This window comes from Phalacrocorax carbo, chromosome 8 (assembly GCF_963921805.1).
Source record: "Phalacrocorax carbo chromosome 8, bPhaCar2.1, whole genome shotgun sequence".
NCBI lineage: Eukaryota > Metazoa > Chordata > Aves > Suliformes > Phalacrocoracidae > Phalacrocorax > Phalacrocorax carbo.
Window position 1 is genome coordinate 513,451 of NC_087520.1, and position 15,460 is coordinate 528,910.

At 50.7% G+C, this 15,460-nt stretch overlaps 1 protein-coding gene across 2 annotated transcripts in view; it reads right to left on the bottom strand.

The window, feature by feature from the left end:
- Positions 1-11,081, bottom strand: part of STK32A (serine/threonine kinase 32A) — a 36,003-nt gene extending 24,922 nt beyond the window's left edge. For both annotated transcript variants that reach the window (XM_064458102.1, XM_064458101.1), the window contains exons 1-3: positions 11,006-11,081; positions 7,740-7,923; positions 12-67 (exon numbers count right to left, since the gene is read on the bottom strand). In XM_064458102.1, the coding sequence (XP_064314172.1) occupies positions 12-67; positions 7,740-7,791 (108 nt within the window). In that variant the 5' untranslated portion in view covers positions 7,792-7,923; positions 11,006-11,081. The remainder of the gene's footprint in view (positions 1-11; positions 68-7,739; positions 7,924-11,005) is intronic.
- Positions 11,082-15,460: the final 4,379 nt, after the last annotated feature.

The window sequence follows — 15,460 nt, forward strand, 5'->3', positions numbered from 1 at the left end:
AGAATACTTACTTTTCCGAAGCTGCCCTTCCCAATAGCTCGCAAAATTTCAAAATGGTCAAAGGTGACTGCAAGAAAGAGCAAGCATTAAAACGTTAAATGACTGAGCAAACATTTGATGATATTATATTATTGCTACATTTTTTTTCCTTAAGATAAGAACTGAGAAAAATGCAGGATACCCAAGCAACCTTCTGCAGCTTTTGGAGATTTGGGTGGTGTTTAAAACTTGGTGTTTAACAGGCTTTTTGTCTTCCCAGCTCAGCTGCAAAGGCAAGTTCCCTGGGTCAGCCTTTGTCAATGGCAGATCAGGCAAGGAACCAGCACGTGAATGTTTTCACCCTGCCCTGCCTGTTAAAAATGGAAGTGTCATCTTATTCCTGCTGAAACCAAATGCAAAGAAGTTTAGCCCATCAAACGTTTATACCATGTGAAGATGTAAATGGGCAGCGGGATCTTCATACCTTTGTGGTATTCCAGCCAGCCGTTCGATAACTGTACCAGATAAACACAGCAACCCTGGACACAAGCTTTGCTGCCACTCAGCACCCAGAACGGCCGTTTCTGCTCGGAAGGGAAGCGGAGGAGCAGCAGCTTTGCAGACGGTGCATTGAAACAGGGAGGGAGGGATGTGACCATGCACTTCACTTGCCCTTCTGGCCTCTGGCCAGGGATGGGGCTGGGAGGCAGACATCCGCACCGCGACAGAGAACGTTTTGTAAGTGCCAATCTGAAGGACCCTACATATCAAGTGTTTCTGATGAGCCAGGATGAAGTTGCCTGTGTTTCATCTCAGACAATAAACAGATCCAGGAAAAAAGCAAATCAAATTACCATACAGCAAACAGATTAACTGTACCACGTTCAAACCCTGCTGCCGATTGCTGGATGAGGAACCATAGCAATGATTAGCCAGCTGAATGCTCCAAATCCTGCTAATGCTTCTCCAAGACACTGGCACAGCAGCACCGTGCCCAGCAGCGGCCAGCTACGGAAAGGTCGCGCTCAGGGATCTGCTCCTTCGCCAGCCGCTGCTGGCTGCACCAAACCGCACTGAAACACTCATTCAAGACAGCAGAAACAGCCCTCTGATAAATTTATAACAACTCATCAGCTTTAATTAGCGTGACCCCTGGAACTGAGAGACACCACCAACGTGGGCTTGGAACGGCCGAGCTCATTCGCCTCGTGCCCCTCTTGCTCGCGCTCTGGGAGAAGGGGCCGGCAGCCAACGCGGGGCTGCGAGGGAGAGCTGTGTCCCCCCCCGAGGCCACAGGAACCGCGAAACACCGCGTCCACCTCTGCCTCGCCCGCCCTGTGGCACCCTCCGCTGCCGGCCGAGGCCGACTGCCCACAGCCAGCTTAACGACCGTCTCAGAGGGCAACCGGCCACGCTGCTCTCAGCGGGTCCAGCTCTCAAAAATACCCATCCTTTGTAACCTCCAGCCTCCCCGGAGGTCCGCCTTGGGGCTATTACCATCATTACCCTGTGTTGGCACAAACAGCGGGTGTTCTGCACCAGACAAGACTTCGCACCACCTCCGGCATTTTGCTAAACAAGATTAAAACCTCAAGGTCTCTTTTCCTTTCAGCTTCAGGCAAAATAAGCACGAAAGGACTTGCTGTACAAAGAAGTCCAGTTATGCCTGATGACAGCAGCCTGGGCACCTGCGGGTGCCTTTCCAGCCGCAGCCTGCAGCTCCAGGCTGTGCTACCAAAGCCGACCTGGTACTCGCTGCAGGCTGCCGACGGGCTCCTTCCAGGGCGCAGGCTCCGAGTGGATGTCCGGCATGAAAGCCCTGCCTGGTGGCTCCATCAGGAGCCACTGGCGTTGCCCTCTCAGGCTGACCTGAAATACTCCGATTACATTCGCACCATCGCCAAGCAGACAGGTCTGGGTGTGCCGAGCCCCCCGGCCCCCTCGCTCTGCCGCAGCCCACCACTCCGGCTCCAGCTGAGGTGGAGGACGGGGCTGTAGCCGGCTCAGATCTTCCCAGACAACTCCTACGGTAACAGAGGGCTCGGACGTGCTCGGGCTCCGGCTGCGCCAGGCGCTAAAGCCAGTACTGGACCCACACACCAGGTGTCTGGTCATCTGCGGAGTGAACAGGCACTTTGAAATCTTGTTTTCACAGAAACACTGGCACATGAGCCTGAACCTGTGCTCCAGGCTACAGAGCCTTTCCTCTCTGTGCTTTCTGAGACCACAGGTTGTCTTGAAAAGTGCTGCTGCCAACATAATTGTCACCTGCTGCTTTCTTCATCGACTGAGCGGGACGGCACAGAAACCAAGAGGCGTTTGTCCCCAAAGCTTTCTGTCAGATGAGACTGACAAGGAAGCCATTGGTAATCGCTCTGCCACAGCAACAGACGAATCCTCCTTGTTAGACTTGCACAAGATACCTGTCAGAAATAAACCCATTTTCCTCAAGACATGTCCTGCCTCTAAGCTAATTCCAGGATGACAGGACAGACACTAGATCCTTGCCACCACACGACTATAGGGAAGCACACTCATACTTCGCTAGTGGACTATTTTTTTTTTTTTTAATGAAATGAATGTATTTTCCAAAGAAATTAACCAGGCAGAGTAGTTTTTCTTCAGTGTAAACATCATGCATGAGGGTCACCAATCTGCCATACAGTCCACTGAGCCTGCCCAAACTTCCTCCAAAAAAAAGGCTGAAAACAGCCGCTGCATACCTCGCCAGGTGTGTAATACTCACTGGGTAAACGATTCTCAAGAATTTTTTTAAACCGGCACACTAAATTAAAAAAATATGTCCTTTTCATTGCCATTACCTTTTCAGGCTGGATGCCGCAATCTAACCAAAGCAAAGTTTATGGTTTCCAGCTATAGCACTTGAAAAAAAAAAAAAAAAAAAACCACCAAAAAAACTGGCTTTTAGGCACAGAAGCCCTTTTCCAAACTCGGAACAACAGTTGCAAATATCAGAGCTAAATACAAGCTGACAATGATTGAATTTACCTAGGTCATCTGAGAGGAGGGTAGCGGATACCTGCAGAATAAGAAGGGAGAGTGAAGATCCTTATCACCTGCAGGGAAAAACGAGAGGGGCAGAAGCCCTCTGTGCCTGCCAGAGAGGTCAGCGCAGGAGCTACGTGCCGTGCAATGCAGCCCGTGACTGCGGGGAGAGGGGAGTCTCGGGTCCCAGGCGCTGGGACCCCACACGGGGCTCTGCGAGAGGGGGACAGACCACGAATCGCAGAGGTCTGGACATTAACATCTGGAACAGCTGCGCATCCAGAGGAGTTAAGCCGGCAGCCAGACCTTGCATGTTAACAGCCTCTACCTCTATTGTCTTTTAACAGGAATGCTTTCACAAGCACACTAACACCCTCTACCTCCTTGTTTTTTAATATTAATGTTTTCATTCACATTTTAAACATGGGTCTATAACTGAGCTGGTGGTAGGAAAGCTGAATTACGTACTTTTTATTTAAGACTGTCAAACTAGGTACGATCACATTTTAACCTCTCCCTGTTTTAGTTTTCCTCCCATCCCTGATTTTCACAGTGAGCCAGCCCAGAGTCTCACTTCCAAAAGTACTGAAATTTGTGGTGTCCAAATCAGGAACCAAACACATGCTCTTCATCCTGAATCCACGTCTGCAGATTTGACAAGCCTCATTTCACCGCCTGATGGCATCTAAAACAATGAAAAAGCCAAACCATTTGCCCTTCAGAGAGAAAATTCATGTGATATGCCAACTCGGACAAAATATGCTTAAGAGATGCCAAGGAAGATAATGCAATTGCTATAAAGAACCAACTGAAGCATAAGCATGAAATATCATTTTGAAAGCAGGGTTGTATTTCTAAACCCAGGTTCAAGGAACAATATTTAGACAAAAAATACAGAACCTAACTAGCCATGAAAAACATCCTCATTAAGACAAATCAACCCTGTGAAAGCCCCCAAACTCCACCTGCCAAGTGGAAGACAATGATTCAGGGGGCTCACGTCCTCCCAGCCCTGTCGCCCACCCCAGCACAGCTAGCGCAACACCGCACAGTCTGTTATGACTCGTCTTCCTTTTGTCACTGTAATTTCCCCCATTTTCATTATATTTCCTCCCTCCCTTCCTTCTCTGCAGCCTCAGGAAAACAAGTGCTACCACAGAATAAGGAATCCTAAGGCAAGTCCCTCCGTATCGGGGAGCCAAACTCGGCACAGATCCAGGTAGAGGAACAAAGATAGATCTAACGCTCTTCTGAGTCCTGGGGCAATTTAAAGACAGAACAGCTGAGGGTGGACTAGAGAGGGCACTGGGAAGGACCACGGAATGATATATGTCCCTCTCACCCAGCCACTGCCCTCTCCTACTACCTATTTCTCCTTTACCTTCCAACAGATTTGGCCAGCTGGGGAGAATATCTGCCTGCATCCTCCGGGATGCTTTCCCCACGCTTTTGCCCACAAGCAGCACAAACAAAATCCAGTTTTTAACATGGTCTCATCCTGACTACATCGGGAGGAAAGATCACCTTGCACCACTGAACCTGCTGTCTGGTTATTACGTTTTCTTTCCATCTCAGTAGCTTATTATCCACAACCGTGCCTACTCAGAGGAAACGCTGAGAGAAAAATAATCCTGTCATCCCACTTCAGCCGAAGGCAAACAAAGCCCCTTTGAGAAATCCATCTCAAAAAAAAAAATTAAAATCATGGTGTCACAGAAAATAGTCAAATTATAGCAACAGCAGTTTGGAAAAACATGCAAGAGGCACTATGACTACGTGTGCATATCAAAGGACGACGGGAGCCCGAGCGAGGCGCGAGCCCTGCTGCCCTGCTGCGTGCTGCCTGTGTCTGCACGGCAGAAGGTGGTCCACACTCCATGGGGTGAACGGCCGAGCTGTGGGAGGAGAAGGGAGCCCACTGCTGAACAACGGAGGCACAGGAAAGTGAAGTAATTTGCCCACGCCTATTCAGAAAACTATGGCACAATATAAATCCAGATGTTTTCACCCTTGAGTCAGTCCTTAACAACCCTGTTTTGCAAAAGCTTTCACCTTGTTGCAACTGCCTGAGTATTCTCTCCAAGTCAAGGGTGGGTTTTTTGTTTTCTTTTTTGTTTTGTTTTTTTTGGTGGGTTGGGTTTTTTTTGTCTGTTTGTTTGTTTTTTAAGCAAATTGATAGGTACTACAGAGAAATGAAATCGCTGACCATCACAGCACAGTTCTCCGACAAGCAGACCCAATTCTTTGGTGCAATGGCAAAATGCTCGTTGGACTGGGATATTTCTTCCTCTCACCACCCCCGGCAGTGGGTCCCAGCAAAGCCCCCCGTGAGCAGCACCTGGCAGACAGCTGCCCGGCCGGCCGATGCAGCTGCAGCCCTGAACTGCCGGAGGTGGAATTCGGGCTGTGAAGAATCAGGTGCCTTCCTGGCACCGGAGCACTTGTACCGTTCACTGCTGTTCCTATTTGCACAGGTCCCAAAGGGTAAGTCTCTCTGTGGCACAACCAAAGAGGTGGGATCGCTCTGCAGCGGCCGCAGCCCCGTGACCTGCCAGTGTCACGGAGCAGAAGAGCCGATGTGCTGCTTCCTGCTGTACCCAGCAGCTCTCGATTAAAACTGAAATGAATTAAAATTAGAACAAGGACAAGATTGTGACATCTAAGGTCACAAATTTGCCAAGATAATGGAAAAGTTAGTAGGGGACATTGCCATTTCAGCTGGGTTCCTCTCCCTCCAGTATACTAAAATACGACTAATTAGAGAAAAAAATGCGCTACCACTTCTTAAATTTGGGCAGGGCCACAAAAGCACAACTGCACCGGTCTGGACACTGTATCTGGGTGCCAGGGTGACCCCTGGGCCTCCCGAAACTCAGCAGATCAACACTGAACCCCTCGAGATGGTCAGGACTGGGCCTTTCCCTTGACTTGCCAGCACAACACACAAACGCACGGCGCACGGGGTACGGCATTTCACAACTGGGAAGCCCAGTGCCCTTTGCCACAGAGCTAACAGGGGCTTCACATGCTGTCAGGTTTTGTTTGCTGAAGCCAAGCCCTTTCCAAGCACAGAATTGGTTCTCATAAGGAATCACCAGTCTGAGGAGATCTACTGCCCCAAGGACAGTCACCCTGCACAGGTCACTGCATTGCCTGGGCTGTTATTTATTTCTCAGTCACAGGAGCTGATACTGCACGAAGCATGTTGAACCCAGAGGAAGACTCAGCAGAGAGACCAGCCACCCCAATGAAAACTCAGTTTGTTACAGTCAATCTCACAGCCAGGACTTATCACCCCAAGGAAGGTGGTCAGGAATGTGAAAAGTATTAGTCATCCTGAGCTAGCACAGGCAGGTATTTATGAGAGATGCCAATACTGAGCATTTAGATGCACCAGGAATAAAATCTCCAGAAAAAACTCACAGCAAGGACTTCTTTCACATTAAAGTAACTGGAAAAAAATATGAAAAAGAAAAATCAAAGCAGTTGCATTATTCATTTGGGGACAAGAGCCAGTTTAGCCAGACACACACGCAGAGCTGGCCCTTCGTGCCCGGAGGGCGACAACGGTGAACACAGACCCCAAAGTGCAAGATCTTCTGTGCAGGACAACAAACCGAGGCGGACAGGGATGGGCTGGGTCACAGCAGGGTGGTTGGGGACAATGAGGGGAACACGCTGCTGCGCAGAGTCGCTTTCCCTTCCCCAGGCAGCCACGTGCATCGGCCGCGGCACACGGAGACCGAGCGGCGGGATGGTCACAGCCTGGGGCAGGCACTGTCGTGCCACGAGCACTAACGGTGCTGCTCGGGGTGTAATCGCTGCCTTTCCGGAATGAAAGCATGTTCCTCCCCGAGACCTCTCCCCTCAAGGAGCTGAGTGAGAAAGACCAGGTTTTGGCCAATGTCCCCTCCTTTTCCCCTTAAGTCCCCAGTAATCAGGATTACATCCTCCCTGACTGGAGCTCTTACCTTTGGGACAGCAGCCTATGACTCGTCTAGGTTCTTATATATTTTACTTTTATCTGTATTTATCTACATATGCGTTTTATGATTGCCATATGGGCTTTTACCTGGGTACGGTTAGCAAGCTGACTCATGCAACAGGAAATATATTTATGGAACAATCTTTTAATGCCCGTCTCTATAACCTTGGCAGCATAGTGACACTGGCCTCCAGTACTGCTCTCAGCAATGTATTCTCCTTTTCCAGGCAACCAAGGCCGTGTGCTGGCCTCCCAGTACCGACGGGTGCAGCTGCCCCGCTGGGCAGTCAGCAGGATCCTCCACCGCTGCTGCTGCTGACCGGGTCTCTCTCAGTGGCCCTCCCACCAAGCCCACAGCAGGGATGGGAACAAGCATCACTCAAGCTATCTTCCAACTGCACTTCATACCTGTCCTGCTCGTGCTGCGATCTCCAGAACAAACCTCCCCTGCCTCCAGAACAGCAGCATTCCCTCCCCGCCTTCGAAGCGCCTGGCAGCATCCCAGAGACATCTCAAAACCAAACCTCTGCCAACAGTTATTCTCCCGGTGCCCAGCTGCAGAGGGGGGAGGCGAAAGGACCACCTGACCGGTGACCACAGCTCTGCAGGAGAGCAAGGGCACGCCGCTGCCGCAGACCTTGACACCCCTTCGCGCAACCAAGACGTCCGGGTGTTTGCAACCCCAGCAGGCGAGCTGGTGGTGCCTCAGTCACCACCTCTGCACTGGCGGACTCTGCAGTCCCAGACAACAGCTAGGAAAAGCTCTTACCATCTTCATTTTCAACGAAGGGTGGTGACTTGCTGGAGGTGTTTGCTCCCATGGCGTGCCCAGCCCAGGCTCTGCTCTCTCCACTTCTCTCAGTTACGTTATCCCCCTCGAAGCTGGAGCCTCCAGGACAGCGTTACCCACCGGTCACCCCCAGCAGAGCCGGGCAACGTTCTGCTGGTTCATCCTGCAGGAGGCAGGAGGCAAAATTTCATCATCATTCAGGATTAAGAAGCATTTTGCAGCTTGGAGATAAAACCGAATATCAGGGGAAAAGCACATTACAATGGAGTTTACTAGAGAAACCCAGTAACATCAAACCTTGTAACCTAGACCAGAACCGCTGCCCACTGAGGGCAGCGTAGGCAGAGACTAACAGACCAAAAGATCTGAGGATCTGGCTCACGTTTGCTGTATCATCCAGCTATTATATCCCATCCAATTATATTTTGTACCTTCAGTGATGACTAACTGTAGTGAGGTCAATATCCAAAATAAATGGACATAGTGACTTGGCTAGATAAAATCATCGAGGCACCTCTGACTACTGAAGTCACATGGAAGTGTAAAAAAGCTATGTAAGAAGAAATTCAAAGTGTCAAACTTTTGATTTAATCTGTTACAGAAGTCTTTCATTTGGGACAAAATCATACCTTTTTTTTTAAAAGGTAAAAGATTTCATGGAAAATCAAGGTGTAGTTACCATTCAGTTTCTTCAAATTTTTTTTTTATATGAACTATGAACAAACAATAAAACCTTCTGATTTATGGTTCAGTGCTGGCTGCAGTGGCTGGTTTTCCTCCTACACTGCAGAAGGACAGGTCTGTTCATTATCAGACATCACTGGTTTTAATTCTCCCGTTCTCCCCCAAACACCTATGTGTATACTGGAGCATATGGTTCCATATAGTTTAGTGACACTCAAGATAGCTTGAATGATATTATATGGATACGGTAGCATTTTTATTTTTAAAGCATTTACATGCAAAGCACCTTTATTTGCTTATTTTGATACTAACATCCCTGTGAAATACACGTTTAATTCTTGTTGGAATTCTAAAGCCCTGGAAGAATAAAATGAGGGGGTGACAGTGCAGGACAATCTGGACTCTGTCCAGCCTGGAGCATCCTCTAGGGCATTTGTATTTTCACTGAATGTTTAAGGATGCAATACAGCCTCACTCATTTTCCTCACATCTACACTCTGGAAACACAGCTACTGAGTAGCTTCACTTTTTTACTTTAACAAAATTGCAGTACTGAAGCACAAAAGGGAGGAATCGTTTAAAAAATGTCAGAGCAAAGAGAATCTTGGGAATTGGAACTGCCATGGGATGCTGCGGGTTCCCTGCACCAGCATGCTCAGCTCCTTCCCTCCAGCTAACTTGATCTCCACCACTCAGCCAGGAACTAAGCTCTAACCTCACGCCCTGGGTCAGGATGATTACTTTAAACAAGCGCCAAAGATTGCCTGTAGTTTAAAAGCAACCTCTATATTCGGGCGTCTTCCCGAACTGGGCTGCAGTGATGTAAAATTCATCCCCAATAGGACAACCCTGGGAACCCAACTGTAGATCACACTGCAGCAGCTGCCGAAGTGATGTACGGCTGCCTGCAATGGTATCCATCCTCCCCATGGCAGCCGCGGTTGAGAGGTCTCCCAGCACTCCTCAAAGTCTCTCCCAGCACTAGCGAGAGGCATCCAGAACAGATCAGAGGCAGCACACAAGGCACTCTCTCTCCAAGGCATTTTACAATCTCAGCTGCAACCCACCCACGCTGCTGCTGTGGTGCACATAGATCTCACTATGCCCAGCAAGGAGCAGGGGAGCTTGCATCTTTCAAAAGGCCAAACCCAGTGCAATCTATTAAAAAACCCTAAAATCTTGATTTCTCATCTCAGAGAACTGAAACAAGATCCAACAATAAAACAAATGAAGCAGCAAATGTTTGCGATCCCTATCGGTGCCTCTGAAGGGAACAGACTGAGCCTTCAGTCTGAAACAAAGCTACACCAGCAGCTCTTTTAAAGCTAAAAAATTTACTCCTCAGAGGAAAAACACACCTTCAGATGTAACAGCTGCAAATCAGGTTCACATATTGATGCTTCTACATTACTGTGATCTTGTTGGTGTCAACCAAGGCCAGCTGCTCAAGGAAATTTTCCTGTATAGCAGTCGGTAGCTTAATTTATTTTTGACAATACGTCAATACATAAAAGCTACAAGAGGAAGGAGTACAGGTGTTCCTTGAAGTTAAGCTAGTCCGAGTAATACATGCTTGGGTTTGTATCTTTATAAAGTGTGCTCAGGGTACAGTAATGATACATCTTTTCCTGTTTCACACTGTGAAGTCACAAAATTATTAAAATAATTACTTTCCCTCGGGCCAAGATGACTAACGCCTCCACATTAACCTCCTGCTCGGTTGGACCACTCATCCCACGAGCGGCGTGGCAGCAGCTCCCCTCGCCCGCGGTCCCGGGCTCTCCTCAGAGGGTCTGGCGGCCGACGCAGAAATTGTCCAGGTGCGAGAAAGCAGCCGCTCGGGAATGCCCGGGCCCCCACCTTCAGAGCCAGGCCTTCCCATTGCCAAGCACGCTTCATCCTCAACAGATAGATGTAAAACAAAAGCAGAGCAGAGGAAAAGCAACTACTGGAGTGCCGCTGCCCGGGTTTGACACCTGCAGCGCAAGCGGGCTGTGCTCTCATGAGGAGAGGAGCTCGCAGGGCCAAGGAAAGCCTGGGAGGTTTATCCAAAAGGCGAGCCGCCAGTTGCGTTGTTAGAACTACCCCTGATGGGCGACCACCGGGCTTCCTCAGGAGGGGACTAGCTCAAAGGGGTTCACAAAACACCTCTTCATTGCTTAAGCGCTGCTTAGGGGCTGCTGCTGTTCTGTTGAACAGCTGAAACCGGGCAGCAAGGCAGCAACACATGGCACCATCCTACCGCTTTCGTCCCGGAGAAACTGAAGATTGTTCTGAACCCTTCCGCAGCCGCCACAAAGCTCGGGAAGGATGAGAGCAGGTTCCACTGGTGTCGCCTTCGGCTCTCGCCCCGCCAGAGCCCCTCCTCTGGCAGCGTGCCCGCAGGACATACCCCCCCCCCGAAAGCCCTCACCCCGCTGCGGGCACCCGCGAAGCTTCCTCCCGCAAACCCCGCACCGCGCTCCCGGCTGCCGCCGGCACCGAGTAACCCCCCGAGCCGCGGGGGAAGCCGATCAACGCGGGGCCCCGGCCCGGAGCGCGGAGCCCAGCAGGACACCTACCTCGGGCGGGGGCCGCGGCGGGACCCCGCAGCCGCCCGGCGCCGGCGGCCGGCAGGAGGGGAACCCCGGAGCAGCCCCGGAGCAGCGGCGGCCGGCGGGTCCCCGCGGGGGCGGCGGCGGGAGGTGCCTGCCGAAGCCCACGCGTGGGGCCGCGCCCCGAACACGCCGCCACCCCCCGGGGCCGCCGCGCGGGCGGGAGGGGCGGCTCGTCACCGCCCCGGGAGCGCCGGCGACATCCCCCCCCCGCGGCGGGGGAAGGGCCCTGCGCCGCCCCGAGGCGCGCCCCCGAGCGCTCCCTTCGCTGCTGCTCGCCCTGGGCTTTACTCCTTGTTTCTAACCCATGTGACGCCGTAGAGTTTTAGTGCTTTTGGTAAGGGGGGGTCCAGGCTCTGACACCCCCCCCGCCCAGGTGCGCCCTGTCTCAGAGCAAGGCGGGGAGGGGCCAGTCCGCAGGGCGCTGCGCGGCTGGGAATTGCCGGACTCTAACCTCTGCTGCGCCTCCCCGCCTTCGGGGGGGCCCCCCCTTACACCCCGGAGTAAAGCAAGGTCCCGAGTTATTTTGCTCTTTGCAAGAGAGAGCCCCGGCGGGCCGCCCCCCCTGTCCTGACACATCCCTGTTTGAGAGGATCCCGTAAAAAGGCAGGCACCACACATTCCCCATCCCATCGTGCACATTCTTTGGACGCTGGCTTTTCCCGTCTCGTTCCCGAGTGCCTGGAGCTCGGGCTCCTGGGGCTCCTAGGGAGAGCAGTCCCTGCCCCAGCGCAGCTAGACGTCGGATTAATTACCAAATTTTAGCCCTATTCATGTATTGCCTGGAGAAGAACCAACACACTGAAACACAGCTTGGGTTCTCCTAAAACTCTCTGAATTTTAGTCCAATGCACCAAATAAAATTGTCTGGAAAATAAACGCATGGGCTGCAGAAGAAGAAAGAGGCTGGGCTGACTGCAGAGCTGGACCGGGGGACGCGTCCTCGCCTCCCAGCCCAGGGGTAAGGACACTTGCCAGGGCCTTGGGGACAGGTCAGCTCTCTGTCAGAAGGACCCCAGCTCCCGTCCCTGGGAGACGACCTGCACACCCCTACAACGAGGATGGGGATCCAGCAGTTATCGCACAGAAACAACAAAGTGGCTGAAATAAAAGCATCTCCGGTGGGGAGGATATAGCAAGTTCATGATGCAGGGAATGTTTAGTGATTTATCTACAGCCCCAGCAATGGGAGAAGCCTGAGACTCCCTTCCCTGCCAAGGTCAGACTTTACCTTTCAGAGCATCCACTCACAGTCTTTTGCATGTTCAAAGCACCTTTTCCTGAACAGACTAAAATTTGCTGGATTGAGGATCCTTTCTATTTCATCTTTCACATTAGCAATTTAAATGAAATTTTTAAACTTCTACCTTAAGTCATTCGAATTCTTCTCTGAACATTATTCTTAAGATCTTATTTTCAACAAAAGCTAGAAGCCGGGACAAAAACAGTAGTTAGTGGCATCAGATGTGACAACGTTACGAAAGTGTTAATTGGCAGTTGTTCCCTGCAGAGCAGGTCACCTGCAGAGTTTCATACCTCTGCACACTGACAGAAATAAAATAGTGAAGCCCAATTCCAGAGCAGGCCAAAGAAACAGCAGATGACAGGGCAGAAGGCAGCTCTTGCAACAGCTTCCGAGGAGCAGGCCACCGCTGTCCCCGGCCGGCAGCGGCACGTCCCAGCAGCACCGCTGGGAACAGGGAAACGCTGCTTGGCTCAGAGCGGCTGAAAGCTGGCGTCGGGTTCATTTTCCATGGTAAAAAGAGAGTCTCACCTCCTTCAGCTGGGGCTTTGTTTCATCCGCGATAAAAAGACTTAAAAAAAAAAAAATCAGTAACACTTTCCCCCCAGTTTTCTGAAGAAATGGACCTTTCCTGCTCTGTCAGCACAGAAGCAGGAGGCACATCCCAAGTAGAGGAATTTTTTTTCAGTGGGAATAGAAAAAGGGACTTTGTTCCCAAAGCAGACACCCATTTACTGAACTAATTCACTTACCTGTGCAAGATGCTACCAACCTCCTGCACAAAGTAGGGGCACTGTATACAGACAGATTAGGCAATAATGAACTGCCATTCTCTTTTCTGCTACCCACGGTCATACTCGCGTACTCCTCCCATTTCTACAGACATCTGTTTGTCCAACTTCAAAACCTAGGGGAAGTGCTGGAAATTTCCTCTTAGATGCAATATATGGCATCTGGAACTGTCGCAGCTGAATCCAGAGAGCTACCTGCCTGGAAGGAAAATGAAGCCACCCCCCGGCCTATGTGTACCTAGGAGCGACATGTCCAAAATACTCTTTAAAGCTTACATCAGAGACACTTGTACAGATTTTCCTCGGGTTTCTTACAACAAAACCAACACTTCCTAGCAGGTAGACCGGAGGAGATCGGGATTCAGGCGCGCAGCAGCAGCAGATGCCCGGTCCCGCCGCAGACTCCCACCGCACACGGGCATCGCTGGGCAACAGAAGAAGCTGAGGCGCGGCGGGGCGTGCGCGCCCCGAAACACGCCAAGCAGGCGCTCGGGGCGGGGGCGCGGGCTCACGGCGGCACCCGCCGCGCAGAACGGCCACATCCAGCCTTCCCCGGGCGTGACGGCGGAGCACCACGGCTGCCCGGCAGTAGATCTCTGGTGCCTTCTAATGGAGAAGAGGCAAGGCAGAGCCCTCTTCTCCGGGAGGCTCCTGCAACAAATGCAACGCCCTCTGTGCCTCCGCCGGCGTGCCAAAATCCTGCCCTCCCGCCGCAGCCTGGGCGCCCAGGACAAAGCCCCCAGGCTCTGCAGAGGTCGGAGGGAGCAAAGCACTGAATTGCTGCCATGGAATTTAAAAAAAAAAAAAAAAGTTTTATTCTCTTTTACTCTTTTACAATTTTAACTATTCAGCCAACTGTATTTTTGTTTCAAGTACCAAACTAATTTTTAGCAACGGCTTATAAAAATGGAGAAGTTTAGCCATATTTATTTCCTGGAACCTTAAGCCCTAAAAGAAGTGAGATTATACTTAGCAGCCCTATCTCAGCTGTAACCCCCTGGTGAACTTTAACATTATGATATGTCTTCCATGTGTCAGATTTTAATATCCAGTGCTGGCATCTCTCACAGTCAAAGTGGGCTCACTTTCACATGGGCACCCTAAGTTCTACTGAATTAGAGGTATTTTGTATGCTTTGCAGTCGGACACTTGTTTAAAAGTATAGGTATCAATATACATATTTAATTTAGCTTAAAACTGGTATGTTGAATAGTTTAATCTACTTCATTTAGTTTCCCCAGTGCTTTCAGCCCATCAAAAAACTCCTGCAGCTGCCTGTGCCCACTCAGTGCTGGAGGGGCGAGGTCTCCATGCAGAGACAGCAGTTCTGCCATTAGCTACAGAGAGTCACTGCTGACTGATGCTCTCCTTTCTAGGGCTAACATGGAGAGCAACATCTTCTTGGTTCAGATACCTGCACCCAGAGCCATGGCTGGAAGGTGAAGTCTGCTCGTGGGGAGTCACAAGTGGGGAGCCGACAGCTCACGCTTCCTAAACCCCCAGCAGCGGCAGCTCCTGGAGCCTGTCCCCTTCGCTGCTCGCAGTGCTACGCAGAGGCACAGACACCCAGCGCTGCCCTCCAGCAGCACCGTCTCTCCCACAGTGGGGAGCAAGGTTTTTCTGGATGGGCAAATCTGTCCCTGGTGTTAGGTGACCCGTCTAACCCATATGGAAGCAAGGACTCATTTATTCCAGCTGAGGATCTAACTACTGTCTATTAATAAACAGACTGTGAACCCTCCCAGGGGGCAGGGAGGAATGATATTATTCCTCCGAAGGGCTCTTAAAAGTAATGAGAGATGACATTTGCTTAAGAAAAATCATGAGAGAAGACGACTCCTCCAAGGACACAGCTTCAAGTGTGACAGAGCACAAAAAGATTGTTGTCTTCAGCAGATCATGTAAAACAGTGCCAATATAATACATTGGCTTGAATAAAAGGCTTTGGAAAGCTCTAGGCAGAGATGGATAAGCTAAACAATGAAAAGCGCTGTTAGGGTTTGGAGGGGTTTTTTCAGTTTATATTTGATAGATACAATTGCTACCTTTATCCTCAAGAATCAAAATAGTCCTCGCTCAGGAGGTATAAAGTCCAAATTCCTCCCATCACCAAGAGAACTCAGGTATGGGTATTTCCTGTCTATTCTGGGTCTTAACTTTAACCAGAAAAGAAGAAAATGTTAAACAGTTTGGGAGATGAGGGAGTCAACATAGCAGAAGCTTTGCTGCTGGCATCATGGTATCTGGGATGTCAGCTGCATCCCCCAGGACTTCTCATGTCTCTGGCCCTGGGTCAGGAATATCTCATCCAACCTCTATTCTTGTACCAGGCCTGCGTTGCAAAGTGCTCCTTTACCTCACTGGTGTGCCAGAGGAATCCAGAGCCCA